The sequence below is a fragment of the Mytilus galloprovincialis genome, chromosome 2, assembly GCF_965363235.1.
Source record: "Mytilus galloprovincialis chromosome 2, xbMytGall1.hap1.1, whole genome shotgun sequence".
NCBI classification, from domain to species: Eukaryota; Metazoa; Mollusca; class Bivalvia; order Mytilida; family Mytilidae; genus Mytilus; species Mytilus galloprovincialis.
This window is the reverse complement of record NC_134839.1, coordinates 93838518-93857509: the sequence shown is the minus strand read 5'-3', so window position 1 is coordinate 93857509 and position 18992 is coordinate 93838518. Positions and strand designations below refer to the sequence as shown.

The 18992-nt window shown below is 31.8% G+C and overlaps 2 protein-coding genes across 9 annotated transcripts in view; both read left to right on the top strand.

The window, feature by feature from the left end:
• The window catches only part of LOC143064914 (cilia- and flagella-associated protein 221-like), a 45476-nt gene extending 43628 nt beyond the window's left edge, over positions 1-1848 (top strand). The window contains exon 22 of the mRNA XM_076238128.1: positions 412-1848. Coding sequence (XP_076094243.1) covers positions 412-538 — 127 coding nt within the window. The 3' untranslated portion in view covers positions 539-1848. The remainder of the gene's footprint in view (positions 1-411) is intronic.
• Positions 1849-12065: 10217 nt separating this feature from the next.
• The window catches only part of LOC143064935 (partitioning defective 3 homolog), a 57316-nt gene continuing 50389 nt past the window's right edge, over positions 12066-18992 (top strand). For all 8 annotated transcript variants that reach the window (XM_076238157.1, XM_076238153.1, XM_076238154.1 and 5 more), the window contains exons 1-2: positions 12066-12381; positions 15058-15286. In XM_076238157.1, coding sequence (XP_076094272.1) covers positions 15161-15286 — 126 coding nt within the window. In that variant the 5' untranslated portion in view covers positions 12066-12381; positions 15058-15160. The remainder of the gene's footprint in view (positions 12382-15057; positions 15287-18992) is intronic.

Genomic DNA, 18992 nt, shown 5'->3' with positions numbered 1-18992 from the left:
TCTGAATTTTGGTTTAATTTTTGTTATTTTACATTGTTTGTGAATAAAATATTGTTGAATCTACCAACAGGTCTTGCAGAGTCTTGTTCTGTATTTAAACTTCCTTAATAAGGAAATCACAGTTAAGAATTAATGCAAAAATAAAAGAAATAGTATCAATATTAGCTGTAAAGTAAATTATGTATCCTGTACCACAAATTATATTTAATTTATATATTGATATATATACATGTAGTTAACATTTAAGATAAGTTGGTTACTTTATTTGCAGCTACTACCAGATGGCCTGAAATAAGTGTTAGAAATTTTTTGTGATAAATATATATTTTATGAGCTCCATATGAAACAAAATTGAAATATGTGTCACAAATAATAATTTTATAACTTTATCTTATTGTTTTCTTTTTGTAGGGAAAAGAGAGAAGAAGAAATAGAATTTTTCATGATGAAAAAGTATAACAAATTAGGAGGAAAAATACAGACAAAAACAACTCAACTAGACAATCTCATTACAGATCCTAAACTTGTGTTAAAGTGATGTGATAAAAGGATTGTGGATCATAGAGTATGATATACTATGGTGTGAATTTTTCCATCAATGTGAAAAAAAGAAGAGGAATAATCTTAAGCATGGGGAAAGCAGGACAGTATTAATGTCATGAATTCAATGTAGTCAGGTTTATCAGCACAAGATAATACTGTACTCTTAAATGTCCACACACCAATAGTTCTGCCTTTGAATGCTTTATATTTCCTTATGACCCAACAGAAGTAGTAGGTTGATTCAAATAAGTAGCACTGCTGAAGTACTCAATTTATCACTTCTGTAGAGTATAACTTATAAGGTAGATGTTTCAAATTTTAAGATGAAACTGTATGTTTCCTTTGTGTTATTCAAGGTAATTTTAAGATGTTTATTCTCTTGTTTTACAAATTGACCTTATTATGTATCATGCTTTCATATATTCTCTATCACTGCCCTTTTCTATAAACAAGATTAATGGAGACGTCTGTAACGAGATAAAGAAAGACATACTAAACATATACATGATTTAAAACTAAGTGCTTCTCAACCTTATAGTATACACTGAGAAAACTTCCAGTACTTCCATACACATTTAAGCAATTTTCCCTTCTTTGGAACGTACAGGGGAAATACTCTAGCTGGAGATTTCTAAGTATATTCATAGGGTGCTTTATATGTTTGAACTTACAAACATCCCAAAATAAGTACAAATAGCCAAAAAAAGGAATAACCTTAATGAATTTTTAATAGTATTTATATGGTGTTTTTCTTGAAAAGTTTATATGAAAAATAATCCGTCCATTTTAATTGAACCTATCTATTATACATAAAAAACAAACAATGTGATATTGCATAATTTTTGTATGCTTTCAATATGAATATAAAACTTAATTGAACACTACATATGTATCCCATATATCTAACATATAAATGTGACCTATATGTATTGTTTTATATAAACACAAATTGGAGGTTTCAGAAATATGCAAATGAATTTTGTGGACCTCTCTATGAAGTTGGTATGCAACAAGTCTGTTGTTGTATCATGCTGTATTCAGCAAAATTAGGTATAATATGCCTGTATCTGAGTTCTTTACTGTTGTAGAGTAGTCCTGTATTATTCTACAACTAATTATGAACTACTTATTCCGATTCTATTTTAAGACTGTGATATGAAAATTGTTTACATATTTAAATGTTATGGATTATATGTGCAGAAGATTGTTTTTGTATTTTATGATTTATTTTTATGTGAAGAAGAACTATTTATATTATTAAAATGCATTTTTTATGAATGCAAATAAAACTGATTTACACTTAAACATGTTGGTACTTTTTATGAGATCTCTGAAAGTCATACCGTGAAAAGTTAAACATCTTTAGACTAGTTTGTGTGAAATTAATAACTGCAGATAATAATAAGTGAAGAAATCTAACAAATACTTTACACTCATTATAATAACAGAAGCAATGGATCCTTTAACCAACCAGAGGCCATATAAAACGATTCCAGAATTAGACAAACAATTCAGGTGGACCCCTGACCCCATAACAATACCAATTTAAGGATACTGACTGAAGAGAAAAGGGGAATTAGTTCCCTTAAAAGAAATATTGTAAACAAGAAATATGCCATAACCAAAAAATTAGTGAGAAATGCACAACAAAAAAAACTTAATGTCCCAGGGCCGGCCCCTTGCAGCACTGTGATGATGTGAACATATGAACAAATTATAAACTTTCAAATTTGATAAAGATATACAATCATTACCATTTTAACGTATGTTTGAGAATAAAGACATTAATAATTTAAAGAAATATTAAACCAGTTTCCAGAGTCATAGGACATAATTGAGCTAGTGTTAGTTCTATAATTGAAAAAAATTACACCCAGCAGTCTCATGATTATGAGTTCATATGAGAATTGTGTGTTTGTTTCCAACCCTGGTCGAACCAAACATTTGAGTCTGATATTTGACTCTTTTCATCAAGAGAATGGCTTTCAGAAGTAAGAGTAATGACCAGCTGGTTCACAGTCAAGAGTTATATGTCAGGAGAGATTGTCATTTCTTACTCTTGTGCTAAAATGTTAAAATCTAACGATCATGTTATTGCATAACAAAGCAGTGTATATTCATGTATCATCATATTAATTGTGGATGCAGTACATGCAGCTAATGAGCTATACATTTAGTGGCAATCATTCATTCATAAAGAGAAGAGGATTGGTGTTTAAAATGAAAATCTGCTGAAACATGTGTGTTATTTCTTTCTTCTCTAGTATGTTTTATTTCTTTCTTCTCTAGTATGTTTTATTTCTTTCTTCTCTAGTATATGTTGGTTGAACCATTTGATACACAACAACAGACTCTTTGTCTAGTAGAAGCAGACTTGCCCAGAGTGTGGAAGGTGGTGGGTTCGAACCTAGCATTAAATAGTAAGAGCAAAGAATGGTCTGTTTTGAAATGTCATAATGTTTTAAGGTAGTTTGATATGTCTACCGTTCTTCACTAAGCACCCAGCTTTAAGGTGTCAGAACAAAGACCGGTTGGCTTGTAGACAGCATAATGTGTCTGGGTAGTGTGACACGTCTTCCTGTGAACTGTTTGCTTGTGAACTAGCATGATAAAAATACAGCTCTGTGCGTCAGTTTAGCACAAAGTACGGTTTATATCCAATTATTGTCCAGAATATGCTTTTAAATTGCCACTGGATGGAAAAGGTCCCTCTTGCAAGAGTTGGCTCATTGACAATCAAACCACATCTTCTTTTTTTTATATAGGTGAAACTTTAGAAGCAAGGAAAAAATCCAGATTCTTTCATATAAAATGGTGGCACACAATTAGTTTGCTCTATTCATAATGTTTTTGCTATTACAAGTTTCAAGGAAATCTGTCTGACAGGTCAGAACAATATTGACGTTTGACAGAATGACAGAGAATGATTCCTTATAATCATTCAAACTTTCTTTGTAGGGATACAGCTGTACATAGCTTAGGAAACGATTGGGACAAACATAGTCACATTATAAATATACTTTATATTAATCAAAAATAAACAAAAACAAAACAAAACACATGATAAAGCATGTAATATTACTAATTTTAAAAGTATCACTATTGTGATAATTCAAAGGCTTTGACTTTTGGTAATACCTTTTTAGCTCACCTGGCCCGAAGGGCCAAGTGAGCTTTTCCCATCACTTGGCGTCCGGCGTCGTCGTCCGTCGTCGTTAACTTTTACAAAAATCTTCTCCTCTGAAACTACTGGGCCAAATTAAACCAAACTTGGCCACAATCATCATTGGGGTATCTAGTTTAAAAAATGTGTGGCGTGACCCGGCCAACCAACCAAGATGGCCGCCATGGCTAAAAATAGAACATAGGGGTAAAATGCAGTTTTTGGCTTATAACTCGAAAACCAAAGCATTTAGAGCAAATCTGACATGGGGTAAAATTGTTTATCAGGTCAAGATCTATCTGCCCTGAAATTTTCAGATAAATCCGACAACCCGTTATTGGGTTGCTGCCCCTGAACTGGTAATTTTAGGAAATTTTTGCTGTTTTTGGCTATTATCTTGAATATTATTATAGATAGAGATAAACTGTAAACAGCAATAATGTTCAGCAAAGTAAGATTTACAAATAAGTCAATATGACCAAAATGGTCAGTTGACCCCTTTAGGAGTTATTGACCTTTATAGTCAATTTTTAACCATTTTTTCGTAAATCTTAGTAATCTTTTACAAAAATCTTCTCCTCTGAAACTACTGGGCCAAATTAAACCAAACTTGGCCACAATCATCATTGGGGTATCTAGTTTAAAAAATGTGTGGCGTGACCCGGCCAACCAACCAAGATGGCCGCCATGGCTAAAAATAGAACATAGGGGTAAAATGCAGTTTTTGGCTTATAACTCAAAAACCAAAGCATTTAGAGCAAATCTGACATGTGGTCAAAGTGTTTATCAGGTCAAGATCTATCTGTCCTGAAATTTTCAGATGAATAGAACAACCTGTTGTTGGGTTGCTGCCCCTGAATTGGTAATTTTAAGGAAATTTTGCTGTTTTAGGTTATTATCTTGAATATTATTATAGATAGAGATAAACTGTAAACAGCAATAATGTTCAGCAAAGTAAGATTTACAAATAAGTCAGCGTGACCAAAATGGTCAGTTGACCCCTGAAGGAGTTATTGCCCTTTATAGTCAATTTTTAACCATTTTTTCGTAATCTTTTACAAAAATCTTCTTCTCTGAAACTACTGGGCCAAATTAAACTAAACTTGGCCACAATCATCATTGGGGTAACTTGTTTAAAAAATGTGTGGCGTGACCTGGCCAATCAACCAAAATGGCTGCCACGGCTAATAATAGAACATAGGGGTAAAATGCAGTTTTTGGCTTATAACTCAAAAACCGAAGCATTAAGAGAAAATCTGACAGGGTTTAATTGTTGATCAGGTCAAGTTCTATCTGCCCTGATGTTTTCACATGGATCGGACAACCCGTTGTTAGGTTACTGTCCTGAATTGGTAATTTTAAGGAAATTTTGCCGTTTTTGTTATTATCTTGAATATTATTATAGATAGAGCTAAACTGTATACAGCAATAACGTTCAGCAAAATAAGATCTACAAATAAGTTTGCATGACCAAAATAGTCAATTGACCCCTTAAGGAGTTATTGCCCTTTATAGTTAATTTTTAACATTTTTCATAAATTTTTGTAAATTTTTAGAAAATATTTTCCACTGTAATTACTGGGCCAAGTTCATTATAGATAGAGATAATTGTAGCGACAAGAATGTTCAGTAAAGTAAGATCTACAAACACATCACTATTACCAAAACACAATTATGTCATGAACTTATCCGTGTCCATTGTTTAATATGCACAAGACCAAGGTGAGCGACACAGGCTCTTTAGAGCCTCTAGTTTGTCAATGTGGCAGTTTGAAATCATCTTATTAGGGAAAAGTTTAACTCATTGCTAAGAATCAATGATCTGAAAATTCAATTTCGATGTTATTTCAATGTTTGACTTGTCTGTTCACTTTTACAAGGTGGACTGATTGAATATGTATATTAGACAATATCAGGAATACTGAATTAACTATAAAGGTATGAATCATGAAAAGGCAATAACATGGCTAGGGTGATCTAAACTTTCCAGATCTCAATCTCAGCAAGAACAAACTGTATAAGCCTTAACAAGTCAAGTGTTTGCAGAGACAACCACAAGTATTCTTTTCCATGTTAGGAACAGATTTAGCTTGGTTTCATTGCACAGATTCGATATCCAGTAAGATTTGGTCACCCCCTATCCCAGAAGTAAGCAACATAAACATCAAAGAAGCAGGTGAACTTAATATGCTACTACATTGTTTTCAAAACAACGACCAGATGACAACCACAAGTATTCTTTTCCATGTTAGGAACAGATTTAGCTTGGTTTCATTGCACAGATTCGATATCCAGTAAGATTTGGTCACCCCCTATCCCAGAAGTAAGCAACATAAACATCAAAGAAGCAGGTGAACTTAATATGCTACTACATTGTTTTCAAAACAACGACCAGATGGACAATAGGATTCCACATCTACTACTTTTAACATCAATCCGAGTGTTGAAGGTTTGCAAGGTGGTGAACAAGAGGCTCTAAAGAGCCTGTGTCGCTCACATTGGTCTATGTGCATATTAAACAAAAGACACAGATGGATTAATGACAAAATTGTGTTTTGGTGATGGTGATGTGTTTGTAGATCTTACTTTACTGAACATTCTTGTTACTTACAATTATATCTATCTATAATGAACTTGGCCAATTATTTGTTAAAATTAACAAAAATGTACAAAATTTGTGAAAATTGTTAAAAATTGACTGTAAAGGGCAATATCTCCTTAAGGGGTCAACTGACCATTTAGGTCATGTTGACTTATTTGTAGATCTTACTTTGCTGAACATTATTGCTTTTTACAGTTAATCTCTCTCTATAATAATATTCAAGATAATAACCAAAAAACGTCAAAATTTCCTTAAAATTACCCATTCTGGGGTGGCAACCCAACAACCGGTTGTCCGATTCATCTGAAAATTTCAGGGCAGATAGATTTTGACTTGTTAAACAATGTTACCCTATGTCAGATTTGCTCTAAATGCTTTGGTTTCAGAGTTATAAGCCAAAATCTACATTTCACCCCTTTGTTCTATTTTTAGCCATGCCGCCATCTTGGTTGGCTGGCCGTGTCAACGGACACATTTTTTAAACTAGATACCCCAATGATGATTGTGTCCAAGTTTGGTTAAATTTGACTTACTAGTTTCTGAGGAGAAGATTCTTGTACAAGTTAACAGACGACGACGACGACGACGGACGCAAAGTGATAAGAAAAGCTCACTTGGCCCTTGGGGCCAGGTGAGCTAATAAAAAGGGACAAGACTATATAATCGAAAGCCTAGTGTTATAAAAGCATACTTCATGACTTGAACGTTAATAGCCAACCTTTTAAGAACTACATTTAACTTGGAATAAGATCGATAATCATGTAGTTGCAATACAGCAACAAAGATTCCCAATGCATATTGAAACAAAAATCGACAACGCCATTGTAAGAGAGAAAAACTATCAAAAGACGATTTGTCAAACGACAGTCTGCAAAGTACAACATGGGAAAACGATTGAGCAACTTATACCCCACCAGAAAAAAAAACCAGAGTGTTCTCAGGAGTAAGTAATGTTATGTGTTTATATCCTCAAATAGAATTGTGGGTGTGTGAAGCAATTGAGACCTCTATTGAAGAAGAGAGTTGGTGTTTTCCTCGTTTTTTCATATTTTATGTATTAAAGGACATTCTTTTTTTTCAGTCAACAAGTAGAAACATGTCCTGGGAAAAGTTTTGAAACTTTGACAAGCTTTTTTTCATGATAAAGAGAAAATAAGCAAAATTTGAAAAATGTTTGTTTCATTTATCAGTATTTAACTGACTTATTTGTTTGTTGTTGAACATTTACATGTTTATATTGACAGTTTGGAATTAAAATGTTTTGGTCATGATAAATTTGTTAACCTTCATGATCTTTTATGGAACTGATAGCTAATCTTCAAGATCAAGAAATAACATCTATATATTTTTAAATCGTACAAGTGTGGACACAGATCAATGTTGAAAATGTGTTTGGATGTTTTACATTGTTTTCTGATAAAATAAAAAAAAGGTTCTCTGTTTTGTTTTCATAGGGTTCTATGTTAAACTGTGTTACATATTAACAGCCAACTTGTACAAAACACTGAAAACTAGCAGTGTTTACTTTTGATGTTTAAGACTGTCTAGGAGGAGACACAATCAAAAGGGATTGTTAACCAAATGATTCTGATAAAATGTGTTTCATAACTTTGATTTGGGATAGCAGCAAAAGCTATCAATTTGGAAAGAAACGCATTAGATGCACTTCTGCACGAAGCGATTTAAATAAGCAAGATTGTATGTATCTATGCATCTGAATGCTTGTACTTTTTGTATGGTTCTATTTATGTTCCTTTCTTGTCGACATTTCTTACTTGGGTTTGTCCACTAAAACTATATGTTTGTGATGGATCTTCCTAGTATTATTAGTAAAAGATTGCAATGTCAACTGATAAAAATTCTTACGGGTCAAAAACATTATTAAATTGAGAATGGAAATGGGGAATGTGTCGGACAACAACCCGACAAAAGAGCAGAAAACAGCCGAAGGCAACCGACGGGTCTTCAACACGGCGAGAAAATCACAAACCGGGAGGTGGATTACAGCTAGCCCCTAAAACCCTAAAAAAAATACTAGTTCAGTGAAAATTGACGTTATACTAAACTCCATGTACGGTGACCTGTATAACTGTTAGGTTTCTGTTTTATTTAGTCTCTTGTGGAGAGTTGTCTCGTTGGCAACATATCACATCTTCTTTTTTATATCCAAAAACATATAAATGAACTAAAAATTAAATCAAAAATCATACAGGACAAACAGAGGCCAGTTTACAAAAGTTCTAGTCCGATTTCAGAATAGGTACTAAAAAATCACTATGACACATGCAGTCACTGCATGCCAGCTCCAGACCACATAATGACATGTATACTGATTGAAAGATTATGTCTTCCTCATATGAAAATTAAGTACAATTCCTCCCATAACAATGAGAAAACCCCTTACCTTTTTAAAATCGGTTATGAAAGGTCATGACATGAAAACAAATTAAACAATTGCATTGAAGAAAAAAAAATATTGGTCAAATTTAAAAACAAAACAATTTATGATAAAAAAGAAATATGACAGACATGAACCAAAGACAACCCTTAAACTATAAACTCTTGACTTAGGAAAGGATAAGCATACTTTTGTTAGTTTAAAAGACAAAAAGAACTGTATGTGAAACTTTTTGTTTGCTTTGTGTTGAAGGCCTCAACGTTACGGCTAAAGTAAAATGTTATTTTCGCGACGTCAAACTATGACATATCGGCAAAAGATGCATTTTTCGACTGATTTTTATCATTCAAACTGATTTAATTTGAACCCATTTTTTAAACCGACATTTTGTTTCATTTTGCAGGAAGATTATGTGGACCAAATTTTATAAAACTGTAAATAGTGCATTTTTTTAAATTTTGATAAATATACAGCAAAAAATTACGTTTTTTTCTCAATTCATGACCATTTGAAAGATATGAGTTATTTTTGAACAAAAAATGCATAATTTTTTAGACTACCTTTAAAATACAGAAATTACAAATTATTTAACAAAAAACAATTTGTGTTTATCTTTTAAAACAAAAAAGATATGTCTTTCTTTCGAAAAGGAAAATACGGCCACAAATCCAAATTTTGAGCAAATATACAAAATTTCGACCTCATTTAACTCAAAAAGTAGCACATGAAGGTATATTTTTTATTACATATTTGATTTAATCAGGTGAAAAATAGCCTATATGCAAATTTTCATCAACTTGTAAATACAGGATCAAAACTCTATCGTATGCCCTTAAGGGCATACGTTACAGTTACAGGGAAGGTCATGACGTTGCTAACGTAAAATGTTATTTTCGCGACGTCTAACTATGACATATCGGGAAAAGATGCATTTTTCGACTGATTTTTATCATTCAAACTGATTTAATTTGAAAACGAACGCATGGACCCCTATTTTTAAAAACAGCAATTTGTTTCATTTTGCAAGGAGATTATGTGACCCAAATTTTATAAAACTGTAAATAGCGCAATTTTTTTAATTTTGATAAACATGCAGCAAAAAAATGACGTTTTTTCCTCTATTCATGAACATTTGATAAATGTAGAGTTATTTCGGAATAAAAATTGGATAATTTTTAATGATACTTATAAAATACAGAAATTACCGATTATTTAACAAAAAACAATTTGTGTTTATCTTTTAAAACAAAAAAGTTATGTCTTTCTTTCGAAAAAGAAAATACGGACACAAATCTGAATTTTGAGCAAATATACAAAATTTCGACCTCATTTTACTCAAAAAGTAGCACATGAAGGTATATTTTTTATTACATATTTTATTTAATCAGGTAAAAAATAGCCTATATGCCAATTTTCATCAACTGGTAAATATAGGTTCAAAACTGTATCGTATGCCCTTAAGATGACGAACAGCATTAAAAACGCTTCTCTTTTGCTTTTTCGAGTTGTTTGCTGTGCAAGTACTGATGGTGTGGCATGGGTGGTAGCCCATTTCCTTTATGTTACTATTATAGTCCGAAGGTGTTCTTCGGATGATATTGAAAGTACTTGAAAAAGATCTCAGGAAAATTAAAACAAACGGACTTTTTAAAAATATCTGAATACCTTTTATGATCTTTTATGTTCTATTCGAATAGGACAAGGTTGTCAAACTGCTTTTGAAAATGAATTTCTTATATCAAAAATTGATTTCTTAATATTAAAGGGACACTAGCTGTCAAATTCATAATCACCGATTTGACTCAAATTCTCATATTTGATTTATGACAATGTAAAACATTTATCCAAATTATAAAAAAGTTTAAAATAACCAGTATACTGGGCATATGCTCGATACTGTGTAGGTTCGTTTCGTGTGTATTTTAGTCTAGACGCAATCTAATTAACTTCCGAATTGACCCCGAAAACCTTCGATTGCCATATAGGCCTATAAGCGATATTAACATAAAAATAAATATAAATAGATATCTGACTCGTGTATTTGGACTTTTTTTTTTGTCTGTTTGATTTCATATTATAGATTAAAAATAAATGTTAATTGTCGTTTTTAATGATTTATTTATTATCGAATCAGTTTGATTTTCGTTGCAAAAGAGGGACGAAAGATACCAAAGGGACAGTCAAACTCAGAAATCTAAAATAAACTGACAACGACATGGCTAAAAATGAAAAAGACAAACAGACAAACAATAGTACACATGACACAACATAGAAAACTAAAGAATAAACAACACGAACCCCACCAAAAACTAGGGGTGATTTCAGGTGCTCCGGAAAGGTAAGCAGATCCTGCTCCACATGTGGCACCCGTCGTGTTGCTTATGTGATAACAAATCCGGTAAATAGTCTAATTCGGTAGGTCACATTCATGAAAGGGATGGCCATTGTAGTTACGACGTGAGGAACACATCCGATATCATTTGTTAAACGGTTATTCAATAACGGTCAACCAACTCGTGATGGCGTCCGTAAAATTTACGGAGGGATGATTTCAACTTCACCATTTGGAACTCTTGGTTTAATAGCTTCCTTGTGAGCAGCAACCCTCTATCAAAAAAATCATGATAGGAAATGCAAGCACGGGAATATCATATCAATTGGGAGATATATACCCTGTATGCAGGTGCTGCTGGAATGTTGCTACTTAGAAATGGAAAGTTCACAATTGGAAAGCTGAGATCATCTCTTTTGAGTGAAGTGAATAATTCATCATCAATGTTTGTTAGCTTATTTTGACTGACAAAATTGAACCATACTGGCTACTAAAAGCGATATATTATTTCACTATTTCTTGATTGAATAACAAACAAAAAATCAGATTTTGTATTTATCTCGTACTAAGCTAGTGCCCCTTTCCTTAAGAAATAGTGTTTTTCTTTTTTTATATTAGAAATTAATTTTTCAATGTTAGAAAATGAATTCAAGGCTTAATATGAAAAAAATATTTCTTAATATCCATAAAATGAATTCTTAATAATAAAAAATGAACTCTTAATATCAAAAATGAATTCATAATATTAGAGAATAGCTCTTTTTGTCCACTTTTGCTTGCCATAAAAAAAAGTGACAGGTGCACGAAAATGCACAGTATATGATATCAATAAAAAGCCTATCCAATGTCCTTGTTCTTCCGAAACATAACTGAATAAAACAAAAACAAAGGTGAGAGAGGTCATTTGAACAATGATTCTAGGAATATGTTAGTATTTCAACAAGCAGACAGCCAACAAAGGTGATCGCCTCGCAATCTATCAAAAATAAATGAACAGTTACATCCCTTAGGAAACTCCAAAGCGGAAACGAGGCAAGTAAATATATCTCAACATGATATGTGTCATCAAAGTTAATTGAAACAGTTTACCTTGATTGTTTTCTGCCAGATAAATGATTAAGATTGTTGTAAAACTATACCAAGTAATTCAATTTTGTATGGGATTAGCGAAAACTTCGTAAAAGTGTGATATTGTGTCTAAAAACTGCGCAGACGACCGTGTTTTACCAGGTGTTTACAAATATAATTTTACTTCGGGTATGTCACCCGACCCCCGCGTCTTTTAATTTCCTGGAGTATCAATTCATTTCTTCTGACACTGGATTATCACTGCAGAAAATTAGGTACGTTTTCGTATTCAGATTCTGTATCCAATTTCTTGTCACAGTCACAGAATTTAAACATGTTAAAGAGCCACAACTATAGTCTAAAATAAAATCGAAAGTGTAAAGGATCTTAAAGTAGTCTCATAAAAGTAAAGCAATATCGAACTTATTATTCATTGAACATTTATATTAGGTTGCTGTTGTACCATAAATACATTATTTTACACCACCATTTGGTATAGATATCTTTCCTTTCATGTATATGTACAACTACGGGTGGGCTGTAAGATCCTAAGGGTATTGTATACTTATATGTACATGTACATGTGACATATATATACATGTATGAACTAGGTCACTTCTGTCTGATGAACGTAGAAGATGCAGTGAAATCACTAATAGTAACAATAAATTGCAAGGAAAATGTGATGTTTTGCTTATTTTTAATTTGTAAATGATATTTTCTGTACCAATATATCAATGATTTTTTATTATTTCTGACGCCTGTCGTACTGAAAATACATGTTGTTTGATTTCATTTTGAATTTATTATTTTTCTTCTCAGAAAATCTTACAAGATCACATGCTGGGGTGGTTCTACACATTTTCAAAAGGAGGGGTTCCAAACGGGAAACCCAGGATAAAGAGGGTGTGTGTGTTCCATCCAGGTATCCCAATTCAAATGCATTGATTGCAAAAAAAAGGTTGGGATTCCGAACTGAATCTGGGTCCGTCCGCCCTGATTTCGGTGGCCCTAGTTACTGTTCGCCCTAGTTCTGTTTCGCCCTGAGACTGTTCGCGCTTATACCTTCAAGGTATTGAGAACTAAGTTACATGTAGTATCTGTATGTAATTACGTTACTAGGAAATTAGTTTTTGTGAATTTCAATCAGCACTACATTGTATTTTTAAATGTAAAACAACTGAAGACTAAATTATTTGTATGTAATGGCATATGTTGAAGTCTGTTGACATTCACCGAATATTTATTTATGATGTATTACGTGTTGCTGCTTTTGGGAAATAAGTGTCTCGGAATCTCACATATGTCACATGATACTGCATGTTGACGAGGTAGGACCTCTCTGTCACAAGAAATAAACATGTACACTTCCATAGTTCATGGAATAATGCACCGGTTCCATAATCCACTTCCATATATAACAAATTTGTCAAAACACACTTGAGATCAAAGAAGCCAAGCTGCGAAAATAATTTCCCTTTCATGCCTAACAATTTGTACATCAGTGTTTTTACCCATCCAAGCTGACTATTTTATTTGAGAAAAATGTTATTTTCATTATTAATCCATCAAAGACAATTCATATACCAATCAGTGATATCAAAGATTTCAAATTATACTTATCAGCAATCAAAATTCAATCAACAGTACTTAAAAGTAATTATAAAATAAGGTGTAACAATGCAGTTAAGAATTTTATTTAATTAATATTCTGTATTTAACTTTCAGTAGATATACATAAATTTTAATATATATAAATATATATTTCTTTCATTAATGTAACATATAAATATCATAAATGAAAATAGGGCGAACAAACCCAGGGCGAACAAACTCAGTGCGAACGAACCTAGGGCGAACATGTAATCAGGGCGAACGATCCCGATACCTTCCGAACCATGGACCCCCTTTTGCATCTGCCACTGCAATTCATGTGTTAATTCGAGTATGCACAATCATGACAATTGAAAGTTCGAAAATTTTAAAGTTGTGATATTTGTATATTATTCAATTGTTTTTCATCTAATTAAATATTTTTTTTACTAAATTAGATAATAAACTAGTAAGAGAAAATTCAGGGAGGATTGGTCATCTCTAACATGTCTAATAAAGTTAAACTAAACTGCTTTGATATTTTTTTTTTTTGCATTACAATAAAATGTTTGAAGGGGGATAACACATAGAATTGGACAGGAGGCAGGAAACAGACATGTTTTTGTCTACCTCACTTATGAAGAAACAAATATGAAAAAATGATAAGTACACATACTGCATAGACATGTACAATGTATACTAAAATTTTCAAATGTATTCAGGAAATAAAGTCATTTACAGAGAAAGATGTAACCATGAGTATGCTTAGCTGAATCAGGGCTCCTTTTTTGAAATCCTGGACCTGTCACAAGGTCTGCATATAAATCTATATCTACAAAGTACATGTACATGCACATTTCGTATTCAGATTCTGTATCCAATTTCTTGTCAAAAATGGCATCACAGTCACAGAATTTAAACATGTTAAAGAGCCACATAGTCTAGGATATACAAAGTACATGCACAATATACATCTTCCTTTGCTAAGCAATGGTTCTTACATTGCAAATCTTGAAATGTGCATTAGGCGACATTTAAAGGAATGCCTGTTTCCCCTCCTCAAGTCTACCCATTAAAAACAGATCACAGGAAGGCAGGTTTTTTTTTTTTTTTGGCTTGATGTCCTAGCATGTGACATGAAGGTTTGACTTGTTCAGTTGTTTGTGTTCAATTTGAGTGTACTCATTTAGATTATCAATCCCTTTGCTTTCAAGCACTTTTTGTTGAAACAATTTTTTGACCTCAGGGCTTATTTTTGACCAGGTGGGGGGAGGGGAAACAAACATGTTTTAAATTTTGGCCTTAATTATATAAAAAATGTCAAAATTTAACAGTTAATAAAATTTTGTTAATTTCAGATTGATCATACTTTTCGTTGATGATGTAGATATATAGATTTGAATGATCTGAAATGCATAGGTCATGTACATGTGTAGACTGTTACAATTGGTTTCATGAAGAATGCCAATGAAAGTGACTGTCTGTTTTGATAGAGTCAGAGTTATTGTTCCCTGTGGAGATGGTGAGATTCCAGTGCATAGTTTAATAGAAAAGGCCATCACAAGATTTAAAAAAGCAACAGTTAAGGTAACTACAAGTGTACAAAAAATGTTAGCCTATAGGATTGTTTTCTAGTTTGAATTAATAACATGTAAATATACAAAAAGTGAAAAACATCGGAAAGAGTATTTAAATTCCTGGTCGATACAAATGTATATATACAATTACTTCTTTCCCGATGTAGTTATAGTTTTGTTCATGTAGTTAATTTTGTATGTGCATATATATATTAAATCCAACTTATGTAATGAAATAGACATCGAAGAACGATCAAATCTAAACATTTGAAATACAGGGATGTGTTTATATATGTACATGTACACTAAAATGTTAGGGGTCTATGACCAAAAATAACCATAAAATAAGGTATAGGTGATCAACAATGAACAGAAAGTACATTGTACATGTATGTTAGTCTAGATGAGGTATCATCAATATATTACAATGTTCATGAATGAATTATAAAGATAGTTAGATACACAAAGCAAGTACTGATATACGTTTCGGTTCAAAATATAAATTTTCGTGTACATTGTACATGTATGATGCATTGTAAGGTATACATTCATGATTCTGAATTTTAAAGGTTTGTTTGAATATTGCAAAATAAATATCTATCTATTCAGTAAAAGTTTTTTGACGATCATATTACTACTTTAGTGTTTTAAGAAGGGTGGTTGAATACTGCTACTTTTTGTTCATTGACCTGATAGCTTCACTTTTCGCCAAAGCCTTGTTGACGTGAAATAAACATGATTTAAAATACTATTGATTTCTGGTTTAATGTGATGGAATATCTGAGTTTAAGATATAGTCTTGTAGTGGAGATTTAAAATCTCTGTTTACAAAGTATTAATTTGGTCAGTGTATTAAACAAGTGAGTGAGTCAAAATGCTAGAATCTATTCTGTGATTTCTTTTTGTGTGAAATTGTATTTGCTTACAAAATTCTTCAAGAAAGAATATATTTTTTGGTAAAAAAGTACACATACATGTAAATACAAAAAAATATGCAGGCAATTTTTCTTTAAACTGATATAGTGTAAATCACCTCTGTATAAAGGTGAATCACTAAGAATATATATAAACCTTTAATGAACTTGAATTCTTATCATGGATAAGTTGATAAAATAGTTTATTCTACAATGGATAATATATTAATAAATGGATTTATCAGATTGTGATATTGTCATCATAATGTCTGGGTTTAAGGTTGTCTCAGATGGTTGACTCCAGTACTGTTAAGATATTTGAGTTATGTAAGATTATCAACAGAATTTACACCTTTATCTGACATGTATTTGTTCAAATATTACCCCATCTTATTGAATTATAAGTAGGTCAGTATCTGTTTACCTGAGGTTGTTAAGAAGGGGTGTGTCTTAGATTTGTTGTGCACTGAAGGAGATAACTGATAAAGGAAGTGAAATTGGTTTACACTTTGTCATTTTCAGATATTGATTGTCTAAATTCATTTGAATACACCACATTAAACATTGACAATAGGATGGCCATCATGATCCTTTAATGTTATTAATTAATCCATTTTAGTTATCTGTTTAATTCCCTATGGATTTGACTTACATATCAAATGTCCTTACATGGTGGTTAATTGAATTTTACTAATTTTAGTAAAACATTGAAACAGATATCTGAAAGGTTTATACATGTAGTTATCTCTAAAACCCACATGTATGTAAACATTGTCTTGATTTTGTTGAATAATAAGCATGTCATAAGGCCATAAAAAAGAATAGGTTTGTTTGGCCAAACCCTACCTACCCAGAAAAAAGCTGCCTACTCAAATTCTTTTATTGTCCTGATTTGAAGAAGTTTTTTTTTTAATCAAATAGGCATGGAGACTAATAAACATCCAATACGTAAATTTCTTTAAAAAAAAAAATGAAAAATGCCTACCTACCTTCCCACGGTCTCAACCTTGGGTAGGGTTTGGGCAAACCAAAATATATTTAATTATGGCCTAAATGTGCTTGTTAAAATTATGTCCAATCTGATTAAGCTAAGTATGGACTTAAGTCTCTTTTTTTTGGTAAAAAAAGGGTATATTAGTGTACAATTTGTTATATTAAATGTATAATTGAAAAATTGATGAAGTGCTTCATACAGAAATGTGCTCATTGTCTATTGCAAGGCTGTTATGAGTCCTAAAAAATAACAAAAGGGAGACTGATATGAACACTTCTCATGTTAACAAATTATTGCTAAAACCATGATATTACAAGTTTTAAAAATCAAGCTTTTTCCATTTGTTTTGTTTAAATATTCTTAGGCATTGTTGTAGTATTATCAGGGAGAGTATTAACGTACATGCAGTCAAATATTTTACATTTAATTTAGATATAAAACTTAACATTTGAATACCACATGCTTGTTGTCAGCATATCACCATGATGGAATTCAATTATATTTTGTGATTTAATTATTGAGAATATGTGTATTTGTCTTCAAACTTTTTGGTGGCACTGGTAGTGTGCTCCCTTTGAGTGGGAGAGGTAAAGCCCCACCCTGGTCAAATCAACGATTTTAAAATTGATACTTGTTCAATGTTGTTTCTCAGCTAAGCATGCAAAAATAATGATTGAAAGCACAGACTGGTCTGCCCAGAGTTAAAATAATATATCAGGTTATGATGTTTACAGCCCTATGACCTATCATGTTAAAAATTGGCTCAGAGTGTTGGTAACGTTAGTACATGTATTAAGAAAGGTTGATATTCATATCACTTTTAATATTTTCACTTCTGAAGTTGAACAAACATTTAATTTGCCACTGGATACTAAACATTCAGCCATCATTTATAGTCATCATCTTTTCAAAGGAAATTAGTAGAGAATGAATTTCTTTGCCAAAATTTTAGAGAAAAATGTGATAAAAATTATTAGCCCTTTATATTTCACTGTAGATATATGTATGCTGCTTTGAATTGATTGAATTATGTAAGAGTTATTTTATTGATATGATCCTGTATTTTACTTAAAAATGGGTCATTAATTTTAAAGGACTTTATTGGTATTCTTTACATTCTTTATATTTGTTTACATAATATAAGTTAACAATTTTGAAAAGTTAAACAGTATCCTGCAACGTTATATAATAAGAAAAGAGGCGAAGAGACTTCAAGAGAGCATCATAAATTTTTGCACATGTACCTGCCTTTTATAATTTAATAAATTGAAGGTCTGTGTTCTATCGCAAATTCTAAAATTTACAATCTTGGTAAACACAATACAAAAATATAGTTATATGCATTGCAAATACAAAAATGTACAACATTTAACAGGTTTCTTGTCTTAGACATGGACATGTATTGTAAGACTGGCCATGGATAACCTTAATATTAAAGCATTTAAAATTGTCAACCTGACTCTTTGTCTTTATCTCTGTCAGTAAAATAAGAAATGTAGGGTAAATATAAAGTGAGATATTAACTTTATAAATTTGTTGTAATCATATTATAACTATTACAAAGATAGAGGTAAAACAATGTATTAGTTGTACAGTAATCTCATTGAAACTTTACAATTTAGGTTTAGATAAATATGAACGAATTGTTCATGTACAAAAAGTGTAAACATATACAATGATTTGAAACTTTGGCCTGTAAATTTATCTACATGTATGTTGACAAATAAAACATAACATTTGACCCTATAATACAAACCTGGGAGAGCTTTATATTTGATTACTAATAGTTAAAGCAGAACTGATCATGT